General features: G+C 41.2%; 1 protein-coding gene and 1 long non-coding RNA gene across 3 annotated transcripts in view; one reads left to right on the top strand and one right to left on the bottom strand.

The window, feature by feature from the left end:
• Positions 1-26,444, bottom strand: part of LOC309701688 (SH3 and multiple ankyrin repeat domains protein 2-like) — a 303,803-nt gene that overhangs the window by 60,052 nt on the left and 217,307 nt on the right. For both annotated transcript variants that reach the window (XM_082525846.1, XM_082525845.1), the window contains exons 14-16: positions 23,866-23,947; positions 15,510-15,592; positions 12,857-12,981 (exon numbers count right to left, since the gene is read on the bottom strand). In XM_082525846.1, the coding sequence (XP_082381972.1) occupies positions 12,857-12,981; positions 15,510-15,592; positions 23,866-23,947 (290 nt within the window). The remainder of the gene's footprint in view (positions 1-12,856; positions 12,982-15,509; positions 15,593-23,865; positions 23,948-26,444) is intronic.
• On the top strand, positions 14,352-15,643 carry LOC309701952. Its single transcript, XR_014275319.1, has 3 exons — positions 14,352-14,401; positions 14,478-14,615; positions 15,562-15,643. It is a non-coding gene; the product is annotated as an uncharacterized lncRNA (long non-coding RNA).

Raw genomic sequence — 26,444 nt, 5'->3', positions numbered from 1 at the left:
TGTCATATGATGATGTTGTAGATGACTTTGCTGCGAGAAAGACTAGGAGAGTAAGGCTGTAGCAGGTGATGTGAGGTTGATGAGGGGGTGGTGTACAGTAATTTGTAAGTCATTCTAGTTAATGCAGTATTAAAAAGCACAACTAGAGAACTCTGTAGGATCCCCTTTTTTGTAATATAGTTGTTAAAGTCATACTGGTTTATTTAATATCTTGTTTTGTGCAGTGCCTTATTTACATTGTATTTTTAATTTATTTTATCCAACTTGTTGACACATTTTATTGTGTTTATGTATGTAAAATTTATTGTATTTCATATATTAATTTTTTATTTTTTGTATTCATTTATTTATTCATATATTTTTTTATCTTGTTAATTATTCTGATTGTGAATTTGCTTTCTTTAAGTAAAAAAAAAAAAGGTCAAAGACAAAGCTATTCGGTTTCTTGTGAGTACATACACTACACTGCCGATGTAGGGGGGCGCCACCTAAAATCTTGCCTAGGGCGCCAGATTGGTTAGGGCCGGGCCTGCTGGCAAGGCCATGATGATCCACTTGGTAAAATAAATCCGCTTGGCATCTTTCTTGGCCTTAAGACAACAATTCTGATGGCTAAAGATCCAAACGGGACACAAAAAAAACCCAAAAAACTTTTATCGAGCGGAAAAAAAGTTGGCGTTCATCCTCCAGCTTCACTGTGCTAATGTTATGCTAACATAGCTGTGTCGATAGCAATCACGTAGCACAACATTATATGCCAGGTAGTCCAACTTCAGTAACCCTGCAAACGTCACTGCTGTTTAGTTTTCTGTCTTCATTTATGTTGGAAGTGATAGCAGAGCTGTACGTTTGAATTAGTTTCAAAAATCTCTCAGTCAGAACATGGTATGAAATGTTTAGGTGTAAACTAGCGAGCTAACTTCTTGTTAACTTCTAACTCCGTTAAATTTAATAAATTCTGTTTTCATGGATGTTAAACTTAATTGTTACACCCGATAAAGCAGCAACGCTGATGATTTAATTAAAGATGAAAGAATTTAGACCGTTTTTAACTCTTAGTGTTCGTTTGACTTTGGGACCTGAAATGGACGGAGTTTTGGACCCAGATTACTCCGCGAATCTTTTCACTACGGCAGCATCTGCTGTAGTGTAATAAAGTTGTACTAAAACATTTTTTAACAGATTTCTGCACGCAGAAATCGGTTCGAGGTCAGTAAGCACAACCAGAATTCATACATAAGGCACACTCTAGATTTTTGAGAAAATTAAAGTTTTAGTGTGCCTTATAGTGTGGAAAATACGTTATACAGAAGAAAAGAATATATCGTGATATATATCGTTACCGCACATGCTTCAAATTATATCGCGATATGAATATTAGGCCATATCGCCCAGCCCTAGTCCAGAGTCTGACTCCACTCCACCTGGTCGGGGTATTTCTGCGTGGAGTCTGCATGTTCTCCCCATGTTTGTGGGTTCTCTCTGGGTACTCTGACTTTCTCACACAGTCCAACGACAAGCAGTTAGTTAGGTTAATTGTTGATTCTACAATGCTCATAGGTGTGAATGGTTTTCTGTCTCTCTGCATTAGCCCTACGTCTGACTGGCGACCTGTCCAGGGTGCACCCGGCCTCTCACCCTATGGTAGCTGGAATAGGCTCCAGCCCGCCCACTTAACCCCACCGTGACCCTGATAAGGATAACTAGAAGAGAATGGATGGATGAAGGCAATAAACTATATTTTTTAGGGTGCCTCCATTGTGAGGCAAGCAGCAGCAAAACACCAGACAATAGATACACTATTAAGTTAGATACAACATGAAGGGTGGAGGTGGGCTGACTATAGGTAGTAAAGTGGCTTGCAGAAGTGCAGTAACTGTGGCCAGGCTTAAGCAGCTGAAATAGCAGACTGAATGTGCAACTGTCCGGTTGGATGAGTGAAAAGTATCAAGATGGCACCGAGATCAGCTGATCTATCAAGACTGCAGTTCAGCTGAACGTCAGGTCCTGCTTGATTTACCACTTTGATTTACAAGGAAATGCAAAATTCTATAATTCTGTATATTTTTGACCATTCCACTTGTAAAAGTAGACCTTGTAAAATATCAATGCACAAACATTCTTAATATTGTTTTCTCTAACAGGGACGAACACTCGAATCTCTGCTGCTGTGAATCAGGTTATACTTAATGTACTTTAATGTTATCCCTGGAAACATAAACAACCAAGCTTTGATTTTCCAGAAACCAAAGCCTCTGCAAGGGTAGCTGGGTTATGAGATTTCTATTCAAGATAAACTCAGTAAGAATGCCTGCTGCACGGCAATGAAGAAGCCCTCCTTTTTTTAAGAGGAAGAAATGGTGAGGACTGCCTGTGCTAGTTCACTGAACAACTGACAGTTGTGTGCTGTGCTGCAGTCCTCTGAGATGCAGAGGCAGGGCTCTGACAGGACAAGTGTGCACGCACACACACACGCACGCACACACACACACACACACACACCTGGAGGTACAGGAAGTCACATGCATTTGCATGTTACGCTGGTCATACAGACCTTCCCTTGGCTCAGAGTTGTGTCTTATATAAGCTTATAAATACTTTACTTAATTTACCTCCACTGTATACACACAATTACTGACACAGAGGAACAAACAGAAGGCAGAAATCTACAGGGTGGAGAGAACTTTACATAAATTATGTAAGAAAGTCTTTAATGTGTCTATTTCATATATACATGTGAAAATTCCCAATAATTTATTACATGTCTCCAAAAAATACTTTTCTTTGATAAATTACTGTCCACGAATGAATTGCCAACATCAAAAACTACCATTTAAAGCTCACTGTATCATGTAGTAGCAAACTAATACAAGTATACTAGAGCCACACTGTGGCCAATAATAATACAAATTTTTAGATAGAAAAAATTCTGATATATATGCTTGACACTGCACAAAACATCTGTTCAACAGAGAGTGTACTTTTCTACTTATGCTGCAGACAGGATGGTTTGAACAAGAGAGCTGGGTCACTTCCTTCACCACTTCCCCACACTGGGTGGCTTGAAGTGAGCAAATGGAGTAAAAAACTCTCAAGCTGTGTCGTGGATTTTTATTTAAAAAAAAAAGAACGTTGTGACGGAGATTTTCTGACCAGAAGAGAAGACACTTGAAACTGAATGTTCCCATAAAATACGATGATAGTCATTAGGAAATATCATCATCATTACTACAAAGTCCTAAACTGTTTGAAAGACTAGAAAAACAAGTTAAATTCTTTAATCATACACTTTCCCTCTTTTTTGAAATGTGCTTCCACAGATCATCAACTCAGCATTAGGTAATTAGGAAATGCACTTAGAATTTAAATCCTATTTAAATCCAACAAACTCTGTCAGTTTTTGATAGTTTCAGTTTAAGAAGACAAATGCATCTCATGGCTAAACTTCAATGTACAACCTAAAGTTTTGTGATAACAAAACTTTGGCTGGTACGTATTTCACAGTAAACGTCCGCTGTAGCACACGTATGGCTCCAAAAACCTCCATTAGGCTTCGAATGCTCCCTCGAGATCCTGCTTTGTCTACTTGCCAACCATCAATTTCATCATACACCTTAAGGTTGAGGACAGGAAATGTCAACGTATTCAAACTGACCCAAAAGTCACATGAAGCATCAGAAATGATGACAAGACCCAGAGACTAAGCAGCAGGCTTTGTGCATCACATTTAAGCCTGGTCTGAAGGTATTAGGTCAGGTTCATGACCAGGAGCATTTTTGTTGATATTGTTAACATTCATGGGGAAGTGCTCTGTAAATCTGTGAGAAACTTACTTTCAAGGACAGTTCAGCTGTAACGCCCAAGAGCATCCTGGCCATTCTAACATAATTATCCCTCATTACTTGTTCTATTTGCCATATTTATCTTGTTAATAATTTGACTTCTTAAATCTGGATACTGTACCTACTGTGAAAAAGAAAGCCTCAGTTCAGAAGTACTTGTCTCCCTGGTATAACTCTCAAACGCGCACCTTAAAGCAGATAACTCTTAAGCTGAAGAGGAAATGGCAACTCACAGATTCAGAAGATCAGTTATCATGGAAAAGTTGTTTGCTGCTCTATAAAAAAAGAGCTTCCCCCAATTTCCTGTTTTTAGTTTATGTAGCCTATGTTCACCCCTATATAGTTAGCTCTGAAGGCTGAAGCAAAGATTTTTAAAATGGACACTCACAGGATATATTCACTGTTTCTCGAACCTTTGCTTCTCGAACATTTTGTCTCATTACAGCCACAAACATGAATCAATTTTATTGGAATTCCACGTGAAAGACCAACACCAAGTGGTGCACACGTGAGAAGTAGAACCAAAATCATTCATGATTCCAAACAATTTTTACAAATAAATAACTGCAAAGTGGGGTGTGCGTAATTATTCAGCCCCTTTGGTCTGAGTGCAGTCAGTTGCACATAGACGTTGCCTGATGAGTGCTAATGACTAAATAGAGTGCACCTGTGTGTAACCTAATGTCAGTACAAATACAGCTGCTCTGTGACGCCTCAGAGGTTGTCTAAGAGAATATTGGGAGCAACAACACCATGAAGTCCAAAGAACACACCAGACAGGTCAGGGATGAAGTTACTGAGAAATTTAAAGCAGGCTTAGGCTACAAAAAGATTTCCCAAGCCTTGAACATCCACGGAGCACTGTTCAAGCCATCATTCAGAAATGGAAGGAGTATGGCACAACTGTAAACCTACCAAGACAAGGCCGTCCACCTAAACTCACAGGCCGAACAAGGAGAGCGCTGATCAGAAATGCAGCCAAGAGGCCCATGGTGACTCTGGACGAGCTGCAGAGATCTACAGCTCAGGTGGGGGAATCTGTCCATAGGACAACTATTAGGCCAACGTTGTGCAGTGCACGACTGCACAACGTTGGCCTTTATGGAAGAGTGGCAAGAAGAAAGCCATTGTTAACAGAAAACCATAAGAAGTCCAGTTTGCAGTTTGCCACAAGCCATGTGGGGGACACAGCAAACATGTGGAAGGTGCTCTGGTCAGATGAGACCAAAATGCAACTTTTTGGCCAAAATGCAAAACGCTATGTGTGGCAGAAAACTAACACTGCACATCACTCTGAACACACCATCCCCACTGTCAAATATGGTGGTGGCAGCATCATGCTCTGGGGGGGCTTCTCTTCAGCAGGGACAGGGAAGCTGGTCAGAGTTGATGGGAAGATGGATGGAGCCAAATACAGGGCGATCTTGGAAGAAAACCTCTTGGAGTCTGCAAAAGACTTGAGACTGGGGCGGAGGTTCACCTTCCAGCAGGACAACGACCCTGAACATAAAGCCAGGAAACAATGGGATGGTTTAAAACAAAACATATCCATGTGTTAGAATGGCCCAGTCAAAGTCCAGATCTAAATCCAATCGAGAATCTGTGGCAAGATCTGAAAACTGCTGTTCACAAACGCTGTGCATCTAATCTGACTGAGCTGGAGCTGTTTTGCAAAGAAGAATGGGCAAAGATTCAGTCTGTAGATGTGCAAAGCTGGTAGAGACAAACCCTTAAAGACTGGCAGCTGTAACTGCAGCAAAAGGTGGTTCTACAAAGTATTGACTCAGAGGGCTGAATAAATACCCACACCCCACTTTGCAGTTATTTATTTGTAAAAAATGTTTGGAATCATGTATGATTTTGTTCCACTTCTCACGTGTGCACCACTTTGTGTTGGTCTTTCACGTGGAATTCCAATAACATTGATTCATGTTTGTGGCTGTAATGTGACAAAATGTGGGAAAGTTCAAGGGGGCCGAATACTTTTGCAAGCCACTGTATTGCAGCATAACTACGGGAGGATTCAGGGTCAGCTGATCCTCCTCATGGAGAATCCTGAGGTACTACTCTGGCCACAAGAGATATGTAATCTCTTGAGCAAGTTTCTGGCCTGACGTGGGGTCTCCTCCCAGCTGAGCATCCCCAGAAAATCTTCAGCAGGAGGCGCCCTGATCAGATGCCTTTTGCCTGGCTCCTTTCCTACAGAAGGAGTCTCCTCCCAGCTCCCAACTCCCTCTGGATGACTGGGCTTGTCATTCTATTTCTAAGAGCTTTTCCATTTCCATCCACATTACCGGACAGGGAGCAAGTGGGAGAGTCCATACAGATGTCTGCATGCTTGTGTTTTGTTACTGGTCCGGTACCTAACTCCTTCACTTGTGGCAATGACTCTCCCAAAACCAGAAAGAGCAATCTACCATTTTCCAGCAACCATGGCTTCAGGCTCTCATCCTCGCAACTTGTCGTATAACTGGAAAACTTCAAACATCAGCTTGCTGTTGAAGACTATGTTTTCTTGAAGTCAACAGAACCAAGTCATCTGCAAAAAGCAGGAATACTATTCCCAAAACAAATGCCCTGCTTGCCCTGAGTACGGAACGAGCAACTCCTACAAATACATATGCACTATAGTGCTTTAGAAAATCCAGACTTTGTTCTTTGTAACAGTAGAACAGGGTTCTGCACTGGTGCAAACTATTAGTAAATCTGCCCTTAATTGCAGCAAACATCCCTCACCTTCCTTTGCTTTGAATGAAGGTTTCCCTCATTTTCTCTCTCTCACTCAGACAAAGTCAACTAGCTGCACTGACAGGAAGTGCAGACAGCCGAAGCATCGCAGTTATTGATGGGGACTACGACAAGCACCCACTTAAACACATTTAGACAGATGACTTGAGTGTTTGTGTACAAGTGCACAAAATGCACGCAAGCATCATCATGCCAGGCTGCTAACGGCAATAAAAGATTGATGCTCAGCCAAGCCTTAAATCATGCCTACAAGAGGATATGCATTCTGCTAATGTGGAGACAGAAACAGCACACTTGTGCATTCTTGCGCAAACAAGAATTGAATTTAGCATTGAAAGCAATGGCCAGGTATTTGGAAAATAAATTGCAGGATAATAAAAAAGGCATCAGCCCAGTGTCCACATGCAAAAGCCTGTTGTTACTACTTTAACACATTCCTCTGTTTTTCCATCTTTGCATGCCTCTGAGTCACTGCTACTGTCATTCAACCCATGAATTTAAAATCAACATGCACCATCCTCGAGAGAATTCCACTAAAAATGTGTTTAAAGACAGAAAAGTGGTTTCACAGCCCCAATGCTTCATGACTTTCCTCCCTCACATGTAGCAGAAATGTGAGCATGGAGAGTTCACCTGTCAGGCAAACATGCCAGAGACATCCCTTCACTGGAAATCTGTTTAGCAGCTCAATATTGCTGGTCATCTGTTGGGACTGTAATGGGATTAGATACAACAGCCAACAGGCTACCATGGTAACTGCATCACCACTATGTCATAACTGCTACAAGACAGCCCATTTGCTGTTAGCTTTTAATCACATATATCCCAGTTTATTTTAACAACAGCATCACCCCCTTTTTGGGAAATGGCTTTATTTATAAAGTATATTTCAGCACCACACAACATTCTTCGCATATTAAGAGCATGCCTCTGTACTAAATTGTCATTATGAAACAAAACATATGAAAATGGGAGACTTCAAACTGCTGAGCAATCAAGAAAGATTGGGATAATATCTATCTGTCAGAACATCATCAACTTTCCTCTGAACTCCCAAACACAGTGTTCTTAAAAGGATGCAACACAGTAGCAAACATGAACCAGCATGAATTTTGTGAAATATGTTTCTGGGAATAAGACAGTTGTGTGCTTCGTTGTGCAAATAAACATGATTTAAGGGCTGTGGGTTGGAGAAGGCAGTGCTACACTAAAACAGCAAAACAGTAAAACAGTGACTGGAATCAGTGCAGTAATATTCTGCACACGCTCATTATAGAATATGAGCTGTGGTTGGCTAACTAGCTAGAGGCTGTACAGCTGTGAACGTGTCAAACATTTTCAAGCCCGCTGACGCATTTTGTAAAGACACTGATGCTGCTGACACGTCGGCAGCTTTGACTTTGGACCTTCTGAAACAGACTGATGAGATGATTAAAGAGGTCGCAAGAACATTTGGAGATAAAATTAATAACAGACAAGTGGAGACTGAGCTGAAGTCACATTGAGCTTCAGACACAGAGAATCTGCTCTCTTCATTTGATGCTCCATTTAGCAGAAAGGCAGAATAAAGCAATCCCCAGTGCAGTGCTGCTTACAGACACACGGCCGTTATGGATTCGTAAAAGAACAGAATAAAAAAAGCTCGCTCAAAATAGAAGATGTGCCACTCTGATGTGATTTGTGATACGTACAAGATGAGATTCCTACAGTAGTATTCAGAGTATGAGATTTGCACTAGTATGTCAGAAATCCATAATGACTCTGAAGCATTTCGGTGAGGAGCCTTGCTCACATTAGTGAAACACCCAGCAGCACTAAAGATTATTCCAAGTCATTTTGATAAACACAAATCCTTACTAGTGGATGATAACCCCAAGAGATCAGATACTGCAGCTGCTTACACAACACAGTGTCATTTGTGCAGACTACACAGAAACCAAGATGAGTAAAGTGAGACGGAGACTCCTGATCTTAGATTTCTCTGAAAATGTTTCAACTAAATCTGTCAGGTACAAAACAAATCAACCAATCGATGACATTTTACCACTTTCATTGAATTCACTCAGCAACAGTTTAACATCTGTTACTAGGCAGCAAATCAAACAGCGGGGTCGAAGTTATCAATCATCACAAATTACAGCCACAACAACAAACCTTGTTACAAATATATATATATAAAATATAACTGCACACATCCAAAACAAAAACTGACCTAATCTTTAGTTGTATTATTAAAAACACAATATTTTGCAGTCAGTCCTTAGCAAACTGCTACTCAACATGTCTTTCATCAGTATTAATGTTTCCAGAGAAGCAGAGCTGTCAAATCTGGCTTTAAGACAATGTCCAGTGTGATGCATTCTTCAAATTCTTCTTCAAATTATTTCTCCTACAGTTAAAAACACCTGTCAGCCTCGAGTAACATTTACCTTTGGCTCACTTGGTTCCCTGTAGCTCTGTGTGTCCGATACTCCTGAGCCAGAACATTAAAGCTGCACAATCGGACATGAAGCAAAATCAATCTTATTTTTTTTAAGTGAAAAACTTCCAAACAGCAGTCACAGTTACTATTGTTGGTCAGAAGTCAGTTGGAGGCATCTCTGCTCTCTTTTCTTCATCCTCATCTGTCTTTACTGTTGTGAACTGTAACAACAGAGCTCCTCTCAGCTGTTAATACACAACACAGATGTGCAACATGCATTACGACATGCTAGCGTGTCTCAGCACGATGTTCACCAATTTAATTTTACAACTTTACAGTTATTAGCACAAACAGCACAAATTACTGCATGCCATGATTTTCTGACAGCGTGTTTGAGTGGTGGAAATAGATCTAAGTTTTCTCACAACGAAATTAATCAGTTTATCAATTACATACACTCCTGTTTTCCACTTGTTATGCGTATAAAGCACAGCTATCCACAGTTGCAATTTCTTCCATTCCAATCTCTCAACCACCTGTAGACCTGCATCAGGCTGGAATAGGCTACAAGACCATCAGCAAAAAGCTGGAAGTAGTTAAAACTGTACTTAAAAAGCCATGTCTTCACCCAGCAGTCTTAGCTAATTATAGGCCAATCTCCAACCTTCCTTTCATATCAAACATCCTTGAAAGAGTAGTTGTCAAACAGCTAACAGATCATCTGCAGAGGCTTATTTGAAGAGTTTCAATCAGGTTTCAGAGCTCATCACAGCACAGAAACAGCTTTAGTGAAGGTTACAAATGATCTTCTTATGGCCTCTGACAGTGGACTCATCTCTGTGCTTGTCCTGCTAGACCTCAGTGCAGCGTTCGATACTGTCGACCATAATATCCTATTAGAGCGATTAGAACATGCTGTAGGTATTACAGGTACTGCACTGCAGTGGTTTGTATCATATCTATCTAATAGACTCCAGTTTGTGCATGTAAATGGAGAGTCCTCTTCACACACTGAGGTTAATTATGGAGTTCCACAGGGTTCAGTGCTAGGACCAATTCTGTTTACATTATACATGCTTCCCTTAGGCAGCATCATTAGAAGGCATAGTATACATTTTCACTGCTGATGACACCCAGCTCTATCTGTCCATGAAGCCAGATAACACACACCAATTAGGCAGGAATGTCTTAAAGGTATAAAGACCACAATGACCTCTAATTTTCAGGCTTGACTTTGACCTTCTGTAACACTGTGAGGAATCTTGGAGTCCTTTCTGACCAGGACATGTCCTTCAACGCACATATTAAACAAATAAGTAGGACTGCTTTCTTTCATTTGAGCAGTATCTCTTAAATGAGAAGCATCCTGTCACTGAGTGATGCTGAAAAACTAGTTCATGCATTTATTACTTCTAGGCTCGATTGTGGTAATTCGTTATTATCAGGATGTCGTAAAAACTCCCTGAATGCTTTAATTAAAGGACTGAGAGAGAGAGAGCATATTCTCCTAAACTGGCTTCTCTTCATTGGGTCCATATTAAACCAATGACCTGAGGTCAGGTGGTCAAATGAAACCAAAATCGACTTCTTTGGCATAAAAAAATACCATCCCCACAGTCACGTGTGGAGGTGGAAACATCATGCTTTGGGGCTGTTTTTCTGCTTACTACAAGAAACTTCTTACATCTGTGCGCACCAACAAGGTTTTCTCCACCAAGTACTAAGTCATGTTTTGCTTGAGACCAAATATTTTACTCAGTGACTTGCAAATCATGTTATAACCTTCATGTTACTTTTGTTTGTTTGTATTTTGATATTCTGCCACTCGCCATTAAAATGAAGCTGGTTTTAATTTCTCTGCTAACGAGCAAATCTACAAATACAGCAGGGATCAAATAATTGTTTTGCTAAAATACATTTACCGACTGCTTCAGTAGCCACACCTGTTCACCTGCTCATTACCCAAATATGAAATGGACCAATCACATGGGAGCAATGTATGTGTTTATGGATCTAGACATGGTCAAGTCAACTTGCTGAAGTTCAAACTGAGCACCAAAACAGGGAGGAAATGAGATTTAAGTGACTTTGAACATGTCAAGGTTACTGGAGTCAGATGGGCTGGTCTGAATATTTCAGAAACTACTGAGTTACTGGTATTTTCCCACATAACCATCTTTATGGTTTACACAGTGTACAGAGATGGCAGAGGAGAACAGCCTGACTTCTTTGAGCTAAAAGGAAGGTGCCGGTAATTCAAATAAAACCTCGTTACAACTAAAGTATTCAGACGTGCATCCCTGAACACACAACACATTGAAGCTTAAAGCAAAAAAAAAGACCACACCAGGTCCCAATCCTTTCAGCTAGAACAGGAAACAGAGGCTACAGCTCGAACAGCATCAACAAATTGTAGCATGTAGCATTTTTAAAACAATAACAGGATCTGCTGGATTTTCATAATTGAAGTTAAAAATTTTTGTTTGTTTTTTGTTACATGGAAAATTGCTCAGTGGGATTCTGGTGAATGGTTGAAATTGGGTTGAATTCATCTCTCTGTTATGCCCTAAAACCACCACATTTCACTTTTCAACCAAAGACAGGAATATTTCTTAAAGGGACATAAATGTCTGGTGTGTTGAGGGTGGTGGAAGAAAAAGCCTAACCCTGTACTGGAAGTCAAATCAAATGAAATGCATTTCCATATCATATTTGAGTGCTTGATACAGTTCTGGGACAGGCAATCCAGTCAGCAACATGTGTAAATATCAACTCTCACTATAGACCTAATCAAAGCTAACCTGGTGTTTTTAAAGTTGGTGAAAAATGCTCTGACAACTCGCAGTAATATCACACCTTATGGAGGACAAACAGATACTGTTTCATGTTATACATCATGCACCAGGCTCTTAATCAGGCCAAATATACTCTCAGTGACCCTCTGCATCTGGTACAACCCCAAGTGCAGGAATATAATGATGCATCGTACAGCTGCTGACTTGCACCACAGACAAGGGAGAAAACACTTAAACAGTGTAACAATTCAAAATATTGTTTCCAAACAAATCCCAACAAAAAAGACCCAACACATGAATGTCTGTGCTGGCTGCTTCAAGCAACACTTCTAAACTGATACATGCAGTTAATGTTGTCTGTATATTTTATATTTCATCAAGGATTGCACAAAGCAAACATGCTGTGGATTCACATGCTAGCATCAGTCCCGTGTCAACTATTCAGGCGTGGCTCAGTGGCACTAAACAGGAAGGACAGGCCTTAAGACTCACTCAGTGCTCTGTTAATCCCATGACAATGTCTACACTCACCAGACGACAAAATGTTTCACTCCATAAGTCACCATACCAATCAAAAGTGGCAGGAGTCAGCTGTCGGTCTAATTGCATGCAAACTGATGATTTCACAGTGAAGTGGCTCCCAAACACTTTCAAACAGAGTGAGGTCTTATTGAAAACGTCTGCACGATCAAGCCAAATTTTCTTTCAGAAGAGTTTGCTGAATAAGCCCAGTCAAATGAGGGGACAAAAAGATGAATGCAGCACATGCTGTACACACTTTGCTTATTCACACATAAACACAGCGAGCTCTGAGTGTACGCAAACCCTTTTATAAGAAGGGTAGCATGTCCCACTGCCAACATGACAACCAGGAGCACTGAGGTAAAATGCACCAAAAACCACACAACAAAACCAACATTTTCAACCCGTGTTACTAAGCAAAACTCGTCCAGAAACTTCAGCTCCGTTAATGTGTCTGACCAACGCTCGGTCACCGAATTGCATACGCAGGAACAGCAAAATGATTTAATAATTGCAGCAGCTCTTACTTCGATGAGGAAGTCCCCCGTCCTAAGTCCTGCTTGCCATGCCACTCCTCCCTCATCCACAGACTCCAGGTACTGCAGGGCTGGAAAGGCAGGTGTGGGAGTAAACTCCTCAATGGGCGTATCCGCTGGACATCAAAGAGAGAAGAGCGTGGTCCCATAAAATAAGGCACAATGCAAGAAAGCAGTTTTAAAAAGGGACAAGATCTAAACAAACAGGTATATGTTAACACAATGACACAATGAATCTAAGACGTAAAACCTTTTTAAAACCTGATTTTAAAATGTCAGTTAATTCTCTGTGCACGGGCAGATTAACCCCAGCGTAGTATAAAAACCTGTAAAACATTTAAACAGAATGTAACCCATTTGTTACATTCAGTTCTGCAAGCTACAAAATACACAGCAGCAGATGAACAACCACACAGTCTATCAGCGTGTGTAATTTGCCCTGTTAATACTGTCATGGTTTGACTAGAGGGTTAGCAATAATTGGTATGATTAAAGCATGAATGCTCCCATGGCAGAATTAAAAGGGGGATTTTAGCTTCACCCAACGTTCACGTGTGCCTAAAGTTACTTCCTGGCTACCATGAGCTGGACCCAGATTCTTAGCTTTTTACATGTTCATTACAAACGGGTTTGTATATGTCAGCTAAGGATTTAAAATTCTTTTAAGACCATGAAGCAGCAAAACTGACAGTTTGATGGACTTTAAAACAGTTTTACCCAGAGAATTAACTCAGTTCAGGTTTATTTATACAGTGACAAATCATAACAACAGTTGCCGCCACCTTACACTGTGAGACCCTACAATAACAATCAGATGACCCCCCCTATGAGCTAGCACCTGGCGACAGTGGGAAAGAAAAACTGCCTTGCATGTAGGCATTTGTCCTGCTTTGCAGCCTGCTTGAGCTCAGCATAGTAGCATGTGAACCACTTTTACCAGCTGCAACAGTTTAGAATGACTCTCCATTTCACTGCACAGCTCAGGAGCAGTTCTTGCTCTGCCCTGGAGGTCTGCTGTGACCTCGATTATTATCACCGGCTGCAGTCCATAGCAGTGGAGGGGGGGCGAGAAACGTTCTTGAAAGGCAGGTGAATGACATCAAGGACCAGCACAATAGCGACTCGGTCAGCCTGCCGGTAGGGAAGCAGGAGTCAGGAAACTAGATGGTTAGTAGTGGCTGAACAAAGTACGAATAAGGAGATTATTCCGTGCTAAAGTCATTCTCTCAGGCTTATGATAAGAAAGCAACATAAAGCACAACATATACAACTATTAATATAGTCTGGCCATACTCCCCATGTCAAGTCTCTGTGTGAGCAAGACTTGTTCATTAATTTTAATAATAAAGCAAATTCGTAAAATTCTTTGTTTCTCAGGAATAAAGTGGCAAAAAAGCATCCCTCGTTTTAAGAAAAGTTTACCATCTCTCCTGTTCTCTACTATCACTTTCATCACGCGCAGCCGCGGCACGCGCTCCCTCTGTGGCGGGAAGGGAGGTTAGAAAATACTGGACTGAGAGAACGCAGCGGTGACAAGTGACGTTTCCTATAACTCACCCTGCACAGCACTTATGAGGGGATTTGCATGATTGTGATGACTGTGTTTCTTTAGGTGTCTGTCTGTGTGTGACACAGTGACAGAGGAGGACGAGAGACAGCGAGCGCAAGGGAGAGAGAAGAGAGAGGCTGAACTGCAGAGCACAAAAGAGGATGTGAGCTTATGTGACAGCTCGAGCATCAGCGCATGTTTGTGAGTTTGTGTATGCCTGTTCACCCCGTGCAGTGCAGGATAAGCTCGGCTGGGTCAGTTCCCCCGGGGTGATAGCAACGTGTGTTAGGATGACTAGAACATTCCTCTTGTTTTTCAAGCCAAATCCCTCTTTCCTCTCCCTTCATGTCAGTCCCTCTCCTTTTTCTCCCCCTCTCTCTGTATGTGCCTTAAAAAAACATGAACATACTAAATTTACCTCTCGACAGTAACCATGGTGTAGACCAATGGAACAGCGGCGCACAGTTGTAGAATGCAAACGTGGATTATGACATGGCGAGAATCGTCATAGAAACCGATGCAGCAGCTCAAACTGGCTATTTTTAGTGCCAATCTTACAGCCTGGTGAAACGGCAAACTGCATGGGTAGGCCACTCTTATCACAACAACTCCTGGTGTGGTGGAAAGAGGTGAAGGATGGCGGACACAACAAAGACGGCTACACGCAGACTTACTTAACCAAAAAAAAGAATAAAAAAGGCCTTCAGTCTGATGTTGTTACAGATGTTGTTACAGATGTTGTTACAGATGTTCACAGACCTCTGCAGCATGCATGAAAAGACATTAAAATGTAGGCAGACTTATGTGCAATCAAATGAGTGCTGGCGTGCAATCACTCCTTATGTGCATTAAAGTTTCTATAAGTATATTTCTAGTGGAACTTATCTGCATGTTTTTGTAGTGCCACGCAGACACACGCCTCTGAGTGAGAAGGCTTAAACTTGAAATTTAAATGCAAATTGACATATATTGGTGAATAGTTTCATGAGGCATGTCAGTGTTGATGACTTATAAGGATCCTTCGGTTTGGGGAGAAAGGGAGAACAGATCCGAATAACAATCACAAAAAGTAGCTAAGTCGATAAATGCTCCTACCTTTTGCCCCACGCAGGACGAAGCCAAATCCCTCATTCTCCTTTTTCTGCAGCACCACCGTCTTCTCGTCCACCACGCAGTCACTGTGGAGGAGATGCCGAGCAGAGCGCCCGTTAGCACAACCCATCATCCGCAGCATGGCCACGGACGCCCTGCCCGAGTGGAGGTTCATACTGCTGGTGGAGCGCTAGTCCGGCCAGGGCAGGGCAGGGCAACCCTGACCCCACCCCACCACCACCACCACCGCTGCCTCCTCCCCCCTCCTCCTCTTGTCGGCCTCTGTCTCTATCAAACGGTATGACAGCGGCCCCGGGGAGCCCGGCGACATCATCTCCGAGAAAAAAACAGCAGAAACACAAACCGGGGGTAGACGACGCACGAGAAGCGCCTCCCTGCCCTCTCCCCGCCGCAGTCGCTCCCTGTCCGCTTCTCCTGGTCGATGGCGCGGTTACCTCCGCTGCTGCTCCCGTTGCGCAGGAGGAGAAGGAGGAGGCTCTGACCCGGCGTGCGGGAGTGCTGCGCCGCCGAGGAGACGCGACATCAGGCTGGTGGTGATAGCCTCTAACGGCTCATCATGAGGCGGGAAGGAAGGCTGGAGCTCCCCGGGTTGGGAGGTGGAGGGAGAGAAAGCGAGAGAGAGACAGAGAGGGAGGGAGGGAGCCACGCTGTGGACGGAGAGATGTCTAGGTGTGCTGCGCGCTGCACCCGACAGGTTGGTGGGGAGGGAGGGGGGCAGCAGCAGTGAGGCGGTGACGGCGGACTCACTGATTGATGACCCAGCGGAGGATCGGATCAGTTTTATACAGCGCTTTATTAGAATCACATCTTAATTAAAAAACAACAACAGCGACTTAAGGGGACACCGGAAACAGTTTTTATAATCAGAGCAGTAACAAACACTGATGACTGAATGAATAAAGTTGAATGTTTGTTTGTTTGAAGAGCTGCTCAGATCCTGATCTTTGTATGAAGTCAGTCTGAGTTAGTGGTACAGTCCTGGGGAAAGGAATTGCTCCGAGTTGTACTGGGACGACTTAAAAATCATTATGTTTTATTTGTGCCTTTGTGTTCTTTCTGGCCACGGTAATAAACCATGAATGCCATTTTTGCCCAGTGTCTATCTTATCTTTCAATGACTTCATTGAAACAAGTGAGACGTGAAGTTCTTTCGATGATGTTTTGGGCTTTTTCTTGACCTCCTGAATCAACATGAATGCACTTTGGTAGTAACTTTGGCCACTCCTGTTCCAGGTTTTCTCCATAGATGCCCTCCCTGTGGTTTGTTGGTCTTAAAGCTTTAGAAATGACTTTGTAACCATTTCCATCTGCATTGTTTCTTTAAATCTCTGGTTCAAGAAACCAGTTTGAAATTATATGAGCTTTGTGACAATCTCCTGTTGGAAGCAGCAATCAGAAGATTGGTGCACTGTGGTCATGACGGGATGGACATGGCCAGCATCGATACTCGGGTAGGTTGTGGCATTTAATTGATGCTCCCTTGTGGTTATTTGAGTTACTTTTGTCCCATTATCTTTTTAGAATGAGCCATTCTAACCTCTAACATCAACACGCCATACTCACTAAGAGAACTCTTCTTTTTTAGACAACTTTGAGATGTTTGTGTGGGATCCAAGTAGATGAGCAGCAGGTTCTGAAATGCTCAGACCAGTTCATCTGGCATGCACAATCATGCCACAGTCACTTCAGCCACCTTTGTTCCCAATTCTGATGGTCAGTTTGTACTTTAGCAGTTCATCTTGACCATGTCTACATGCATAAATGAACTGGGTTCCTGCCATGTGATTGGCTGACATATATATTTGTATTAACAAGGACCAAAACAGGTGTACCTAACAAAATGGCCAGTGAGTGTACATGTACACTGTAGTAAAAAAAAAAAGAAAAAAGTTGCAGTTGCTCTGAGTCTCCCCTACTTGTCAGCTGAATAGCTTGAAATAGAAGTTAAAAGAAACAAGCATGAAGTATCATAAGCTATGTGCTTTGTCCTTTAGAGTACTCCTCAGTGAGGCCATGGTTGTGGTAATCTGCACACAGAGGTGCATGAGACTACAATTTTAAAAGCGTGTTCCCCCATAAAGTGGGGGATCCTCCCCCTTTTTGCATGTTAAAAAAATTGATTGTATATAAAAAAAAAAATTTAACATGCAACAACTCCTCTGAGTGAAAAAAGTAATTTTTTCAGAAAGGTTATCTTAATATCGGACCTTCTCTTCCTTTGTTGGTCTAGCCTTGCAAATCTGTAGACTTTGCTTAAATGGCTGTTTTCATAAACACATGGATTAATAGTGTTTAATAGCCCTTTCTTAAAATGACTCTGTAGCATAAGGCTACACTCATCAGCCACATCATTGAAATAACTGAGAGGTGAAGTGAATTATATTGGTCAGCTTGATATTATGCGGTGTTGTGCTGAGAAATCTTGACCTTCAAAGTCCAGTTTGTTTGCAGATACGCCCTGGACACGTCACCAGCTCACCACAGGGCTACAAAGAGACTGACAACCACAAATTCTCACATCCACAGCATCATTACAATCACAAATTCATTTAACATGTACATGTCTTTGGGCTGTGGGAGAAAACCCAAGCCAGAAAAGATAGAACATGCAAAGTCCACACAGAAAGGCCGAAGCTGACCAGTGGGTTCAAACCCAGATATTTCTTGCTGTGAAGTCATAGTGCAGAGGAAACCATCAAACCTTCTGAACCGATAACTCAGAGAGGTTTTGATGGTCCAAGAGGTACCCAGACAATATTAGGCATGTAGTTTTAATGCTGCGGTCAAATGATGTACTAGTAGGTTGATATTCTACTGAAATCCTCTGTTCTTTTTGCTAATTAATGGCAATGCTAAATGTCTAGTGCAGTCATACTGCAAATGGTGTTTGATATGCATATATCTGCGATGTTTAGCATCAGCGTCAGCTATGATTGCTAGTCCTAACCTAAACCGTTACACTGCACTTGTGTTTGAGGAATCCTCTACAAGGCAATGCAGCATCTCCACAAAAACAGCAGGATTGCTCCAAATACAGAGGCACCCCTTTATGTAAACGGTCTAATCAGACATCTTCTCCTCAGCTCTGCATATATTAACTACAACTATTTTGTTCTTTTTCTATATGCATGCAACATTCAACCTCTCATTCCCTGCAGTGATCGTGGCCGAGCCTGCTGTGGTGAGACTGACCAGCATCATCTGAGCTGCCAAGCAGAACTGACCATGAAACTGGCTGGGGAGAGGTCCAAGTAAAAGGCCAAGTTTGCTGCTCCAGCCTGAGGTGTTTGTTGAAAGTGCATCATTCAGCTTATATTAGGCACAAGGATTGCAGTGAATAGACATGTGGGATGAGAGAGAGAAGGAAAAGAGAGAGGGAGAGAGAAGGGAGAACAAAGAAGGAGAGAGAGGAGCTAGTGCCATCCTAGCAACAGTTCCCTTAGCAACGCAATCTGTCTGGATAGGAAGGAGGCCGGCACTGCTGACATACTGAAGGTTATCTCCCAGCATTCCCTTACACTTGCTCACTCACTCGCAGACACCCTCCAGCCTAAAGTAGGCGGTCACTGGTAATCACACCATGATCACCTAACTCTTACACGGTGGACATTTCAATAGGTCAGCACAGCAGGGTACGGGAAAGGGCCTGACAGGAAGTGTCCTATTCGATAGTTAATGAGAGGGGGACATCAGGCTGAGGCTGTTTTATCAAAACAGAGTGGGAGATAACGGGTGTGCGACACGCTCCCCAGGATGTATGGGATAAAGTGCTGGCTTACCCCAGTGAGAACGCTGCCTTGGTCTGGACTGTGGGAGGCAATGATGTATTTATAGTCAGCATGAGAGGCTCTATATGTTATGCTATGATATCGCTCTTCTGCTGTCTACATGAAACTTTTTATTGGGGTTTGGAGTTCTGGCTAAAGAGCACAGCAATAAGTTGTTTCCTTACATGACTGATGGCTGCTGGAGAAAATGATGTAAGCTCATGGTGGTTAGAATATGTGGGCGTGTACTCCTAGTCATCATTTCATTACTTTGTGCATTATCATCTGTGACATATGACTGTGAAATTGACTCTTTGGGCACCAGCATCATCAGCGTTCTATTTCAGACAGCCAAGAGTTGATGCATCTGACATCTGGCTTTCTTTCTACTCCAATTCCATTGCAGTCTTTATCAGCAAGGAGCGATTTCCTGTTTACATTTCAGATTTGAAGAGTAATGGAGTGGAAGAAGAGAGTACCTGTGGATTATGGTATCAAAAATGGTGAAATACAGCAATAAAAACATCATTGTAATGCTTGTAAAGCAATCCGATATGGTTTGGTGACCAATCACAGCGAGTTTTTGAGAATATGCTAAACTTTTCTGTTGGTGAAACTGCTGTTTTGCTGCTATTAGCTAGCGTTAGCCACTGTTAGCCAATATCTTGGAAGTGGATGCAACTTTGTTTGACTCTGATGCTTAGTGAAAAAAACTCATTTGATGTTCGAATCATACCTTACTTACATACTGTAAGAGGAAAAGTTTGACACTAGCTGGCAAAATGTTAGCTTACAACCAGCTGTCGTTGTTGTTCAGACTGCTAGCTCTACGGAGACGGTAGGGTCGCATGTCTAACCTGCTGATAACAAGTAATTGCAAAGCCAGTGTGGCTGTGTCTTTCTTTGGTGTAGGGGACTCCTTTGATGATGTAAAGATCTGTATGATGACACAATGACGCAACCTGAAATGTCCCTGCATGCCCATGACTACTCTTCACCTCCACATTTTATAAATTACAAATCCTGTTTTAGGTATATTGCTAGATTTACTTTTTAACATTTTGATGTGCTGCCTTAGATATTTTGGACATGAAATAATTATTTCTGTAATGGAAAAATTGCCCTAATATGTGTAAAATCTAGATAGTCATATGTCTCTGTATTTCTTGTACGAATTTGCCATATTGCTTTTATTCTAGTGTGACTGAACCTTTAATTGCTGAACCATTTTACACATAGTGGTGAATCATTTCTGGGATGGGATTCTTTTTATATCCAAACATGTTACTGAGCTGTTGCCAAATAATCTAATTAACTGCGAGCTGTTCCCCCAGTTTTTAAAGCTTTCAGATCGTAACGTATTGAAAACATATGGATGGATTCAAATGTAAGAAAAGACTCAGATTTAACATTTGATATGTTTTCTTTTTACTAGGGTTTTATAGAATACCTGCATTATACTATTCAGGCTGCCAGTCATGCTTTAGTGCTACCTTCAGCTTAGTTTAGTTTGAGCAGTGTGGCACCTTCTTTCTGTCCACAAACACACAGACCAAGAAAACTCTTCCTGCCTCATACGGAATTCATCAGCCCCCTCTGCCAGTTAAAAAAACAAATATGAATTTTTAACAAGCCCAGAAGGACGGAGTGCCTTAGAAAAGTCAATCTTCCAACAAAAGGGAAAAAGTGCAACACGCCAATCGTCGAGGTTGAGAAAAATATTAGTTATGACACAGTTTGTTCCATTAGTGAGCACAAAAGCTGTCAAAGCTCCATCGATATTCAGGTTAAAGTTTAATTTAAGATTTCCATTGGACTTAAATGTCACATGAGCCTTCAGTCTTTGCCAACTGGTCTTCATCACTGCGGTGTAGACATGATTCACCTTGACCCATATTGGGGGGGAAAAATCCATCGGCATGTTCACTAAATCGTGCCAGAGGAAATCCAGCAGAGCAATGAGAGAAATGTCATTGTGTCCTTCACAGCTTCATCAGCACAGACATTCCAGCATGTCTTTATGTAGCAATTTAAAACTAGCGTCTAGTGGTTACAGTCACTAGAATTATTTGAAACTCTTTGCTTTTTATAAAATAACTGATAAATAGTAATAATAATAATAATAATAATAAGTGGGGATAGGTTAATTGGTTAATCCAAATTGCCCATAGGTGTGAATGCGGGAGTGAATGTGAGCGTGAATGGTTGTCTGTCCCTGTGACAGACTGGCGACCTGTCCAGGGTGTACCCTGCCTCTCGCCCTATGACAGCTGGGACAGGCTCCAGCGCCCCCCGTGACCCTGAAAAGGAGGAAGCGAATGGACGGATGGATAATAATAATAATAATAAAACCAAAACAAGAAGCATCAGTGATATTTGCTCTCATTATGTGCTTTAGATTTATGAATAAATAAAAAACACTGAAGCATCTTTAAAATATAAAATATCTTAAAATTGTGAATTGGCACTATAGAAATAAAACAGAACTGAAACGAATAGTTTTTCTTTGTTTGCGTTTAAGTTCTATCTACTTTAAAGCATAACATCCACATTATATGACAGACTATTCATCTCTTATTGATGCATTGATTTTATTTTGTGTTCAATTCAGAAAAATGTGATTGTCTTTACTCCTCAGTGCATCTGCTGTAGCTTTTCCTCCTGGACAGACTGACATAGTTTAATCTTTGATACGTATTGTTGGTCGTTTCCACGTAGCAATTTATATCACTGCATATGTTCTGCTTCGATGGATGAGCCACATCTCTGCGAGGACATTCAGCTCACCCGTAGGATTGACTGTTTAAAAAATTGATGTTCAAAGTTCCCGCAAAGCATATCAAGCCCTCTTTCTCTGTCTGGCTCTCTCTCTCTCACACACAAACACAAACATGGAAGTGTACATCTTTCTTCATTCCCAACCAACCTTATCTTGAAGTAGATGTGACAGGAGAGACGAGTAAAGGAGACAAGATGGTAAAAACCTTGGGATTCGATGTCAGGTACCATTACACAGAACTTTTCATTTAGCTGAAAGGACACGGTTGCATGCTGATTCCATTTTTGCTACTGTGGCTTTGCTTTTCTCTGAAGAACAAAATGAAGTTTTCTATCCAGAGCTTACTGAAGATTTGTCCATACACTGAAAATACAAATAATGACTTTCTTTATTAGTAAGTTTACTTTTTATACTGAGGTGTTGCTTCTGTGATGGCAAACAGTGAATTAAAATTCATAATTCATTTATGCTGCAGTGCTTGTGGTATCAGGTACAGTGTATAGGTTTACCTATAATAGACCACCATGAGTGAGAATCCTGTAGTGATTATTGATTTCCAGTCGGTGGGCATTTGTTCAAATATTAATTCAACAAGCATTTTTTTTAGTTGTGACCAAAACTAAAATGTCTGTCTTTCAAAACACAATGTAAATATGTCCTCATAGTCTAACCCGAACTTTTTTAAAGGACAGTGTCACGTAATAAATGAATTAAGCCTGTAACTGTGAGTATGACAGAAACTACAACCTCTGAAACCTATACAGACATGGTGGACAAGTGCACTGTCTACAAAAAACTCTGGGCAACTTTCGAACTGTATTTATTGCATAATTTGCCAAATGGTAAATGGACTGGCTCTTCTGTTGTGCTTTTCTATGCAAGACTCAAGGCACATTATCGATCATGTCTCATTCAGCCAGTCACACACACATTTTTTACATTTTAAGTGCTTTCTGTCAACATTCACGCACACATTTAAACTCCAACGAGCGCATAAGGAGTAACTGGGGGTTCAGTATTTTGCCCAAAGATACTTTGACATGCAGACTTGAGCAGCCAGGGATCAAACCACCAACTTTCCAATTAGTAGATGGCCATAGCTACGCCTTACATTGAAGCTTATGCACGAGTTCAGTGCGTATTAGTAAGGTGTGGCTGGTTTCACTCATGTGGCTGGATTCCTGTGTATTGTGTTCATTATACTCATCATATCATACTATTCAATATTTTCCCGCACTGCCAACTTTCATTCTGCCATCACCGCTTTGGCCCAATCACTTTCTGTCTCTATGAGCCAGTCAGCTGATGTCCTGTGCTCTTCTGTCATTCTGTGTTTCAGACTCTTATTTGTGCCACTTTCCTCCTACACCCCTCCACCTCATCCTGGTGAATTATACATCTTCCTCCAAGTCTCCACCAGCTTCACCTTTGCTACTACCACTGTCTAGACTTCTGGTGCTGTCCTGTTTCATACCACTGCTGGACTCCATTTGGCTACATAGCTTCACTGGAGCCTAATAAGTTAGTATAAATAAATTAAGTTGGCATAAATTGTATTTCTTAAATTGACAACACAGAATTTGGATGCTACATTAACATAAAGAGATTTTGTTTCACTCAAGAGATGACAACGAGCTTTCTGAAAGAGACAGAAACATCATGCAAAAGATTAAATGGGAGCTTTGCCAAAGTGCTCTTGACTTTTTGGTATAATCCATAATACCAAAAAGTATGAAGCAAGTTCACACATCCATGGATTTTTTAGCTTGTTTTTTTAAATGTGACTTCTTACCTTGAAGCATCAAAGCTGTCATAGGAGCCCACAGTGTAGTGCCTGAAGAGCTTCCGTCTGTCAGCACGGTCTGCTCGGGAATCTGCCAATTTACAGCAGAACAAGATCAATACCCAAATACCATTCATAGCAGTTTACAAATCAGTGACAGCTGTTAGGAGAGTGGCACTTAAAATATGGCACAATAAGCCCTGCATCCTCTAAAACAACAGCAGAGCAGCAAATATGAACGTAGTCACCTGTATTTGGTTGGAATGTGTTCTTAAAAGAAACATCACACCATCTCGTTCAGTCACATATAAACATGTAAATACTAGAGATGGCACGATACCACTTTTTTATGTCCGATACCGATACCGATATCATAAATTTGGATATCTGCCGATACCGATATGAATCCGATATAGTGTTTTTTAACCAACAAAACTGTTTTTTAAAATATCTTGCTGCATTTTGCAAGTCTGCAAGTTCATACTCAAGTTTAAAACAACAACTACACTAAAGCTATTCTGTTATACCTGTATACAAAAAAAATATTTCATAGTTCAGCAATACTGATCAATCTAATAAACTTAAACCTACACCATCCTCCCTATTCTGGTATTTTAAAGAGTACTTAGCGTAAATATTAAGCAACCTAACTAATAGGGTTCCAACTCCCAGCAACAACAAAAATAAATAAATAAAAAATAGGGAACCACCCCTCACGCTCCACCTCATGATGCTTAATCGACGTAATCAACCTTAATTTGATGCAGTGTGAAAAAAAATGCACAGAAATCAATTATTTTTCAAGAAATATTAAATAGATTCAACATCTTTCTTCAACAAAATTGCAGACTGCACAGATGGTACCTTCCCAAAGGAAAAAGTACTATAGCTTACTAGGGTATATATATTAGACTTAATAGTCACTATATACAGTAATTGACTTCTATTCATTTTACATCAAATTAAAACTTTGGGTGTCAGATAATTATTTATTAAAAGCTAGACATTTTAAATGAGAATAAGAAAGAAAAGTATGTCTTTGTGCCCCCTTTTCCCAGTTAATGCCCTATCGGCCCCCCTGGCTAAACTTTGCTAGATCCGCCCCTGCACAGTTACCAGCGTCAGCTACGTAGAAAAAGATCCTGGTGTAGAAATTAATATTAAATAAATTCTAACAACAGCTTATCAAGCTTAAACGTGCTGCTGTTGTTCAGCCGCTGGTTTGCTCTTTCTGGCGCAAAGTGGACCAAAAACAAACGAGAGACAGACTCACGACAGAAAAGCCGATCAGCTGATCATTTAAGCAGTTTCATGATTGAAGTAGCAGCCGGAGAGCGAGAGGCAGTCGCTTGTTAAGCTTAACGTGGGAATGCTTTACAAACATTCAGAGATGGACTTACACACTTGCTTTACTTCTCTCGGGGATAACTTTGTCGGAGATGAAATGCCAGGTTGCTAGCGAAGCTCCACATGCTATCCAGACCACCGACAGGTCCCGCATGCCACAGCTGCTCTATCACGTGATGCATACGTTCTGAGGTGAGTTACGGCGTGTTGCAAGTTTTGTGAGGTGCTTTCGTGATATTTAATGGATCGGATTACATTTTTTATTTTTCTCCGATATCCGATCCAGTAATTTAGGTCAGTATCGGACCGATACCGATACGTAATATCGGATCGGTCCATCTCTAGTAAATACAACAAGATGACCCAAAAAAGTTAAATAAGCTCCTCTTCATGACAGTTTCATGCACTGATAGAGACACGGGGGTATGTCATAATACTCCAGAGAACAAGTGCAAAAAGCATAATCAGCATGGATTCAATGTTAAATTTGTGTAATTTGAGAAAAGTTTCTTTGTCAAGATTATTTGACTAGACTTTGATTACGTATTGACCTTTCTGTGAAACCTTGATATTAACTAATGGTTTTAACTTCTCTGACACAAATGCACCGACGCATTTCAAGTGAATCCAGAAGTATTTAGATTACATTACATAGTTTTAAACAGATGGGTTACCCCAACATGTTCCCACTCCCAAAGCATAACATTTTACGCTAGGTGACAAATCGTCGGTATATTACGCTTCCCGGCACCCAGCACGTCCCTATATTACGAGAAAAATGAGTGAACATGAAAACCTTTTGCAATGAATCCCGCTTTGATATCGCTTTGGAAAACACTATGTAACGTCATTAAAGTGCTGGTTAGGGTTAAGGATAATGTTAGGGTTAGGGCTGGAATTCATGGCCGTGTATTACCGTGGGAGCGTCATTCTACTGGATTTCATCCATAACCTGGCGCATAGCATAAGAACGCAGAAGGTCACCTTTCACCTCGGGACAAATCTTCACTATATTATGCCTCGGGAGTGAGAACAGGGTTGCCATACTAGAAAAATCCTTTAAAAATCCAATAATAACTGGCTATTGTTAAAAACAATCTGACTCAGGTTGGGAATATCTTCACCTTTAAAACAAAAAAATACTGCGAGGTCTATAATTTTCTGCACAACAACACAATGTTTGCAGTTTTGATCTATCAACTGAGCTACAAGTACAGAACTACACACTTTCACCTTTCATT

This window comes from Aulonocara stuartgranti (genome assembly GCF_965226115.1).
Source record: "Aulonocara stuartgranti genome assembly, chromosome: 1".
Lineage (NCBI taxonomy): Eukaryota > Metazoa > Chordata > Actinopteri > Cichliformes > Cichlidae > Aulonocara > Aulonocara stuartgranti.
Note: the sequence above shows the minus strand (reverse complement) of the source record. Positions and strands in the feature narration are given on the sequence as shown.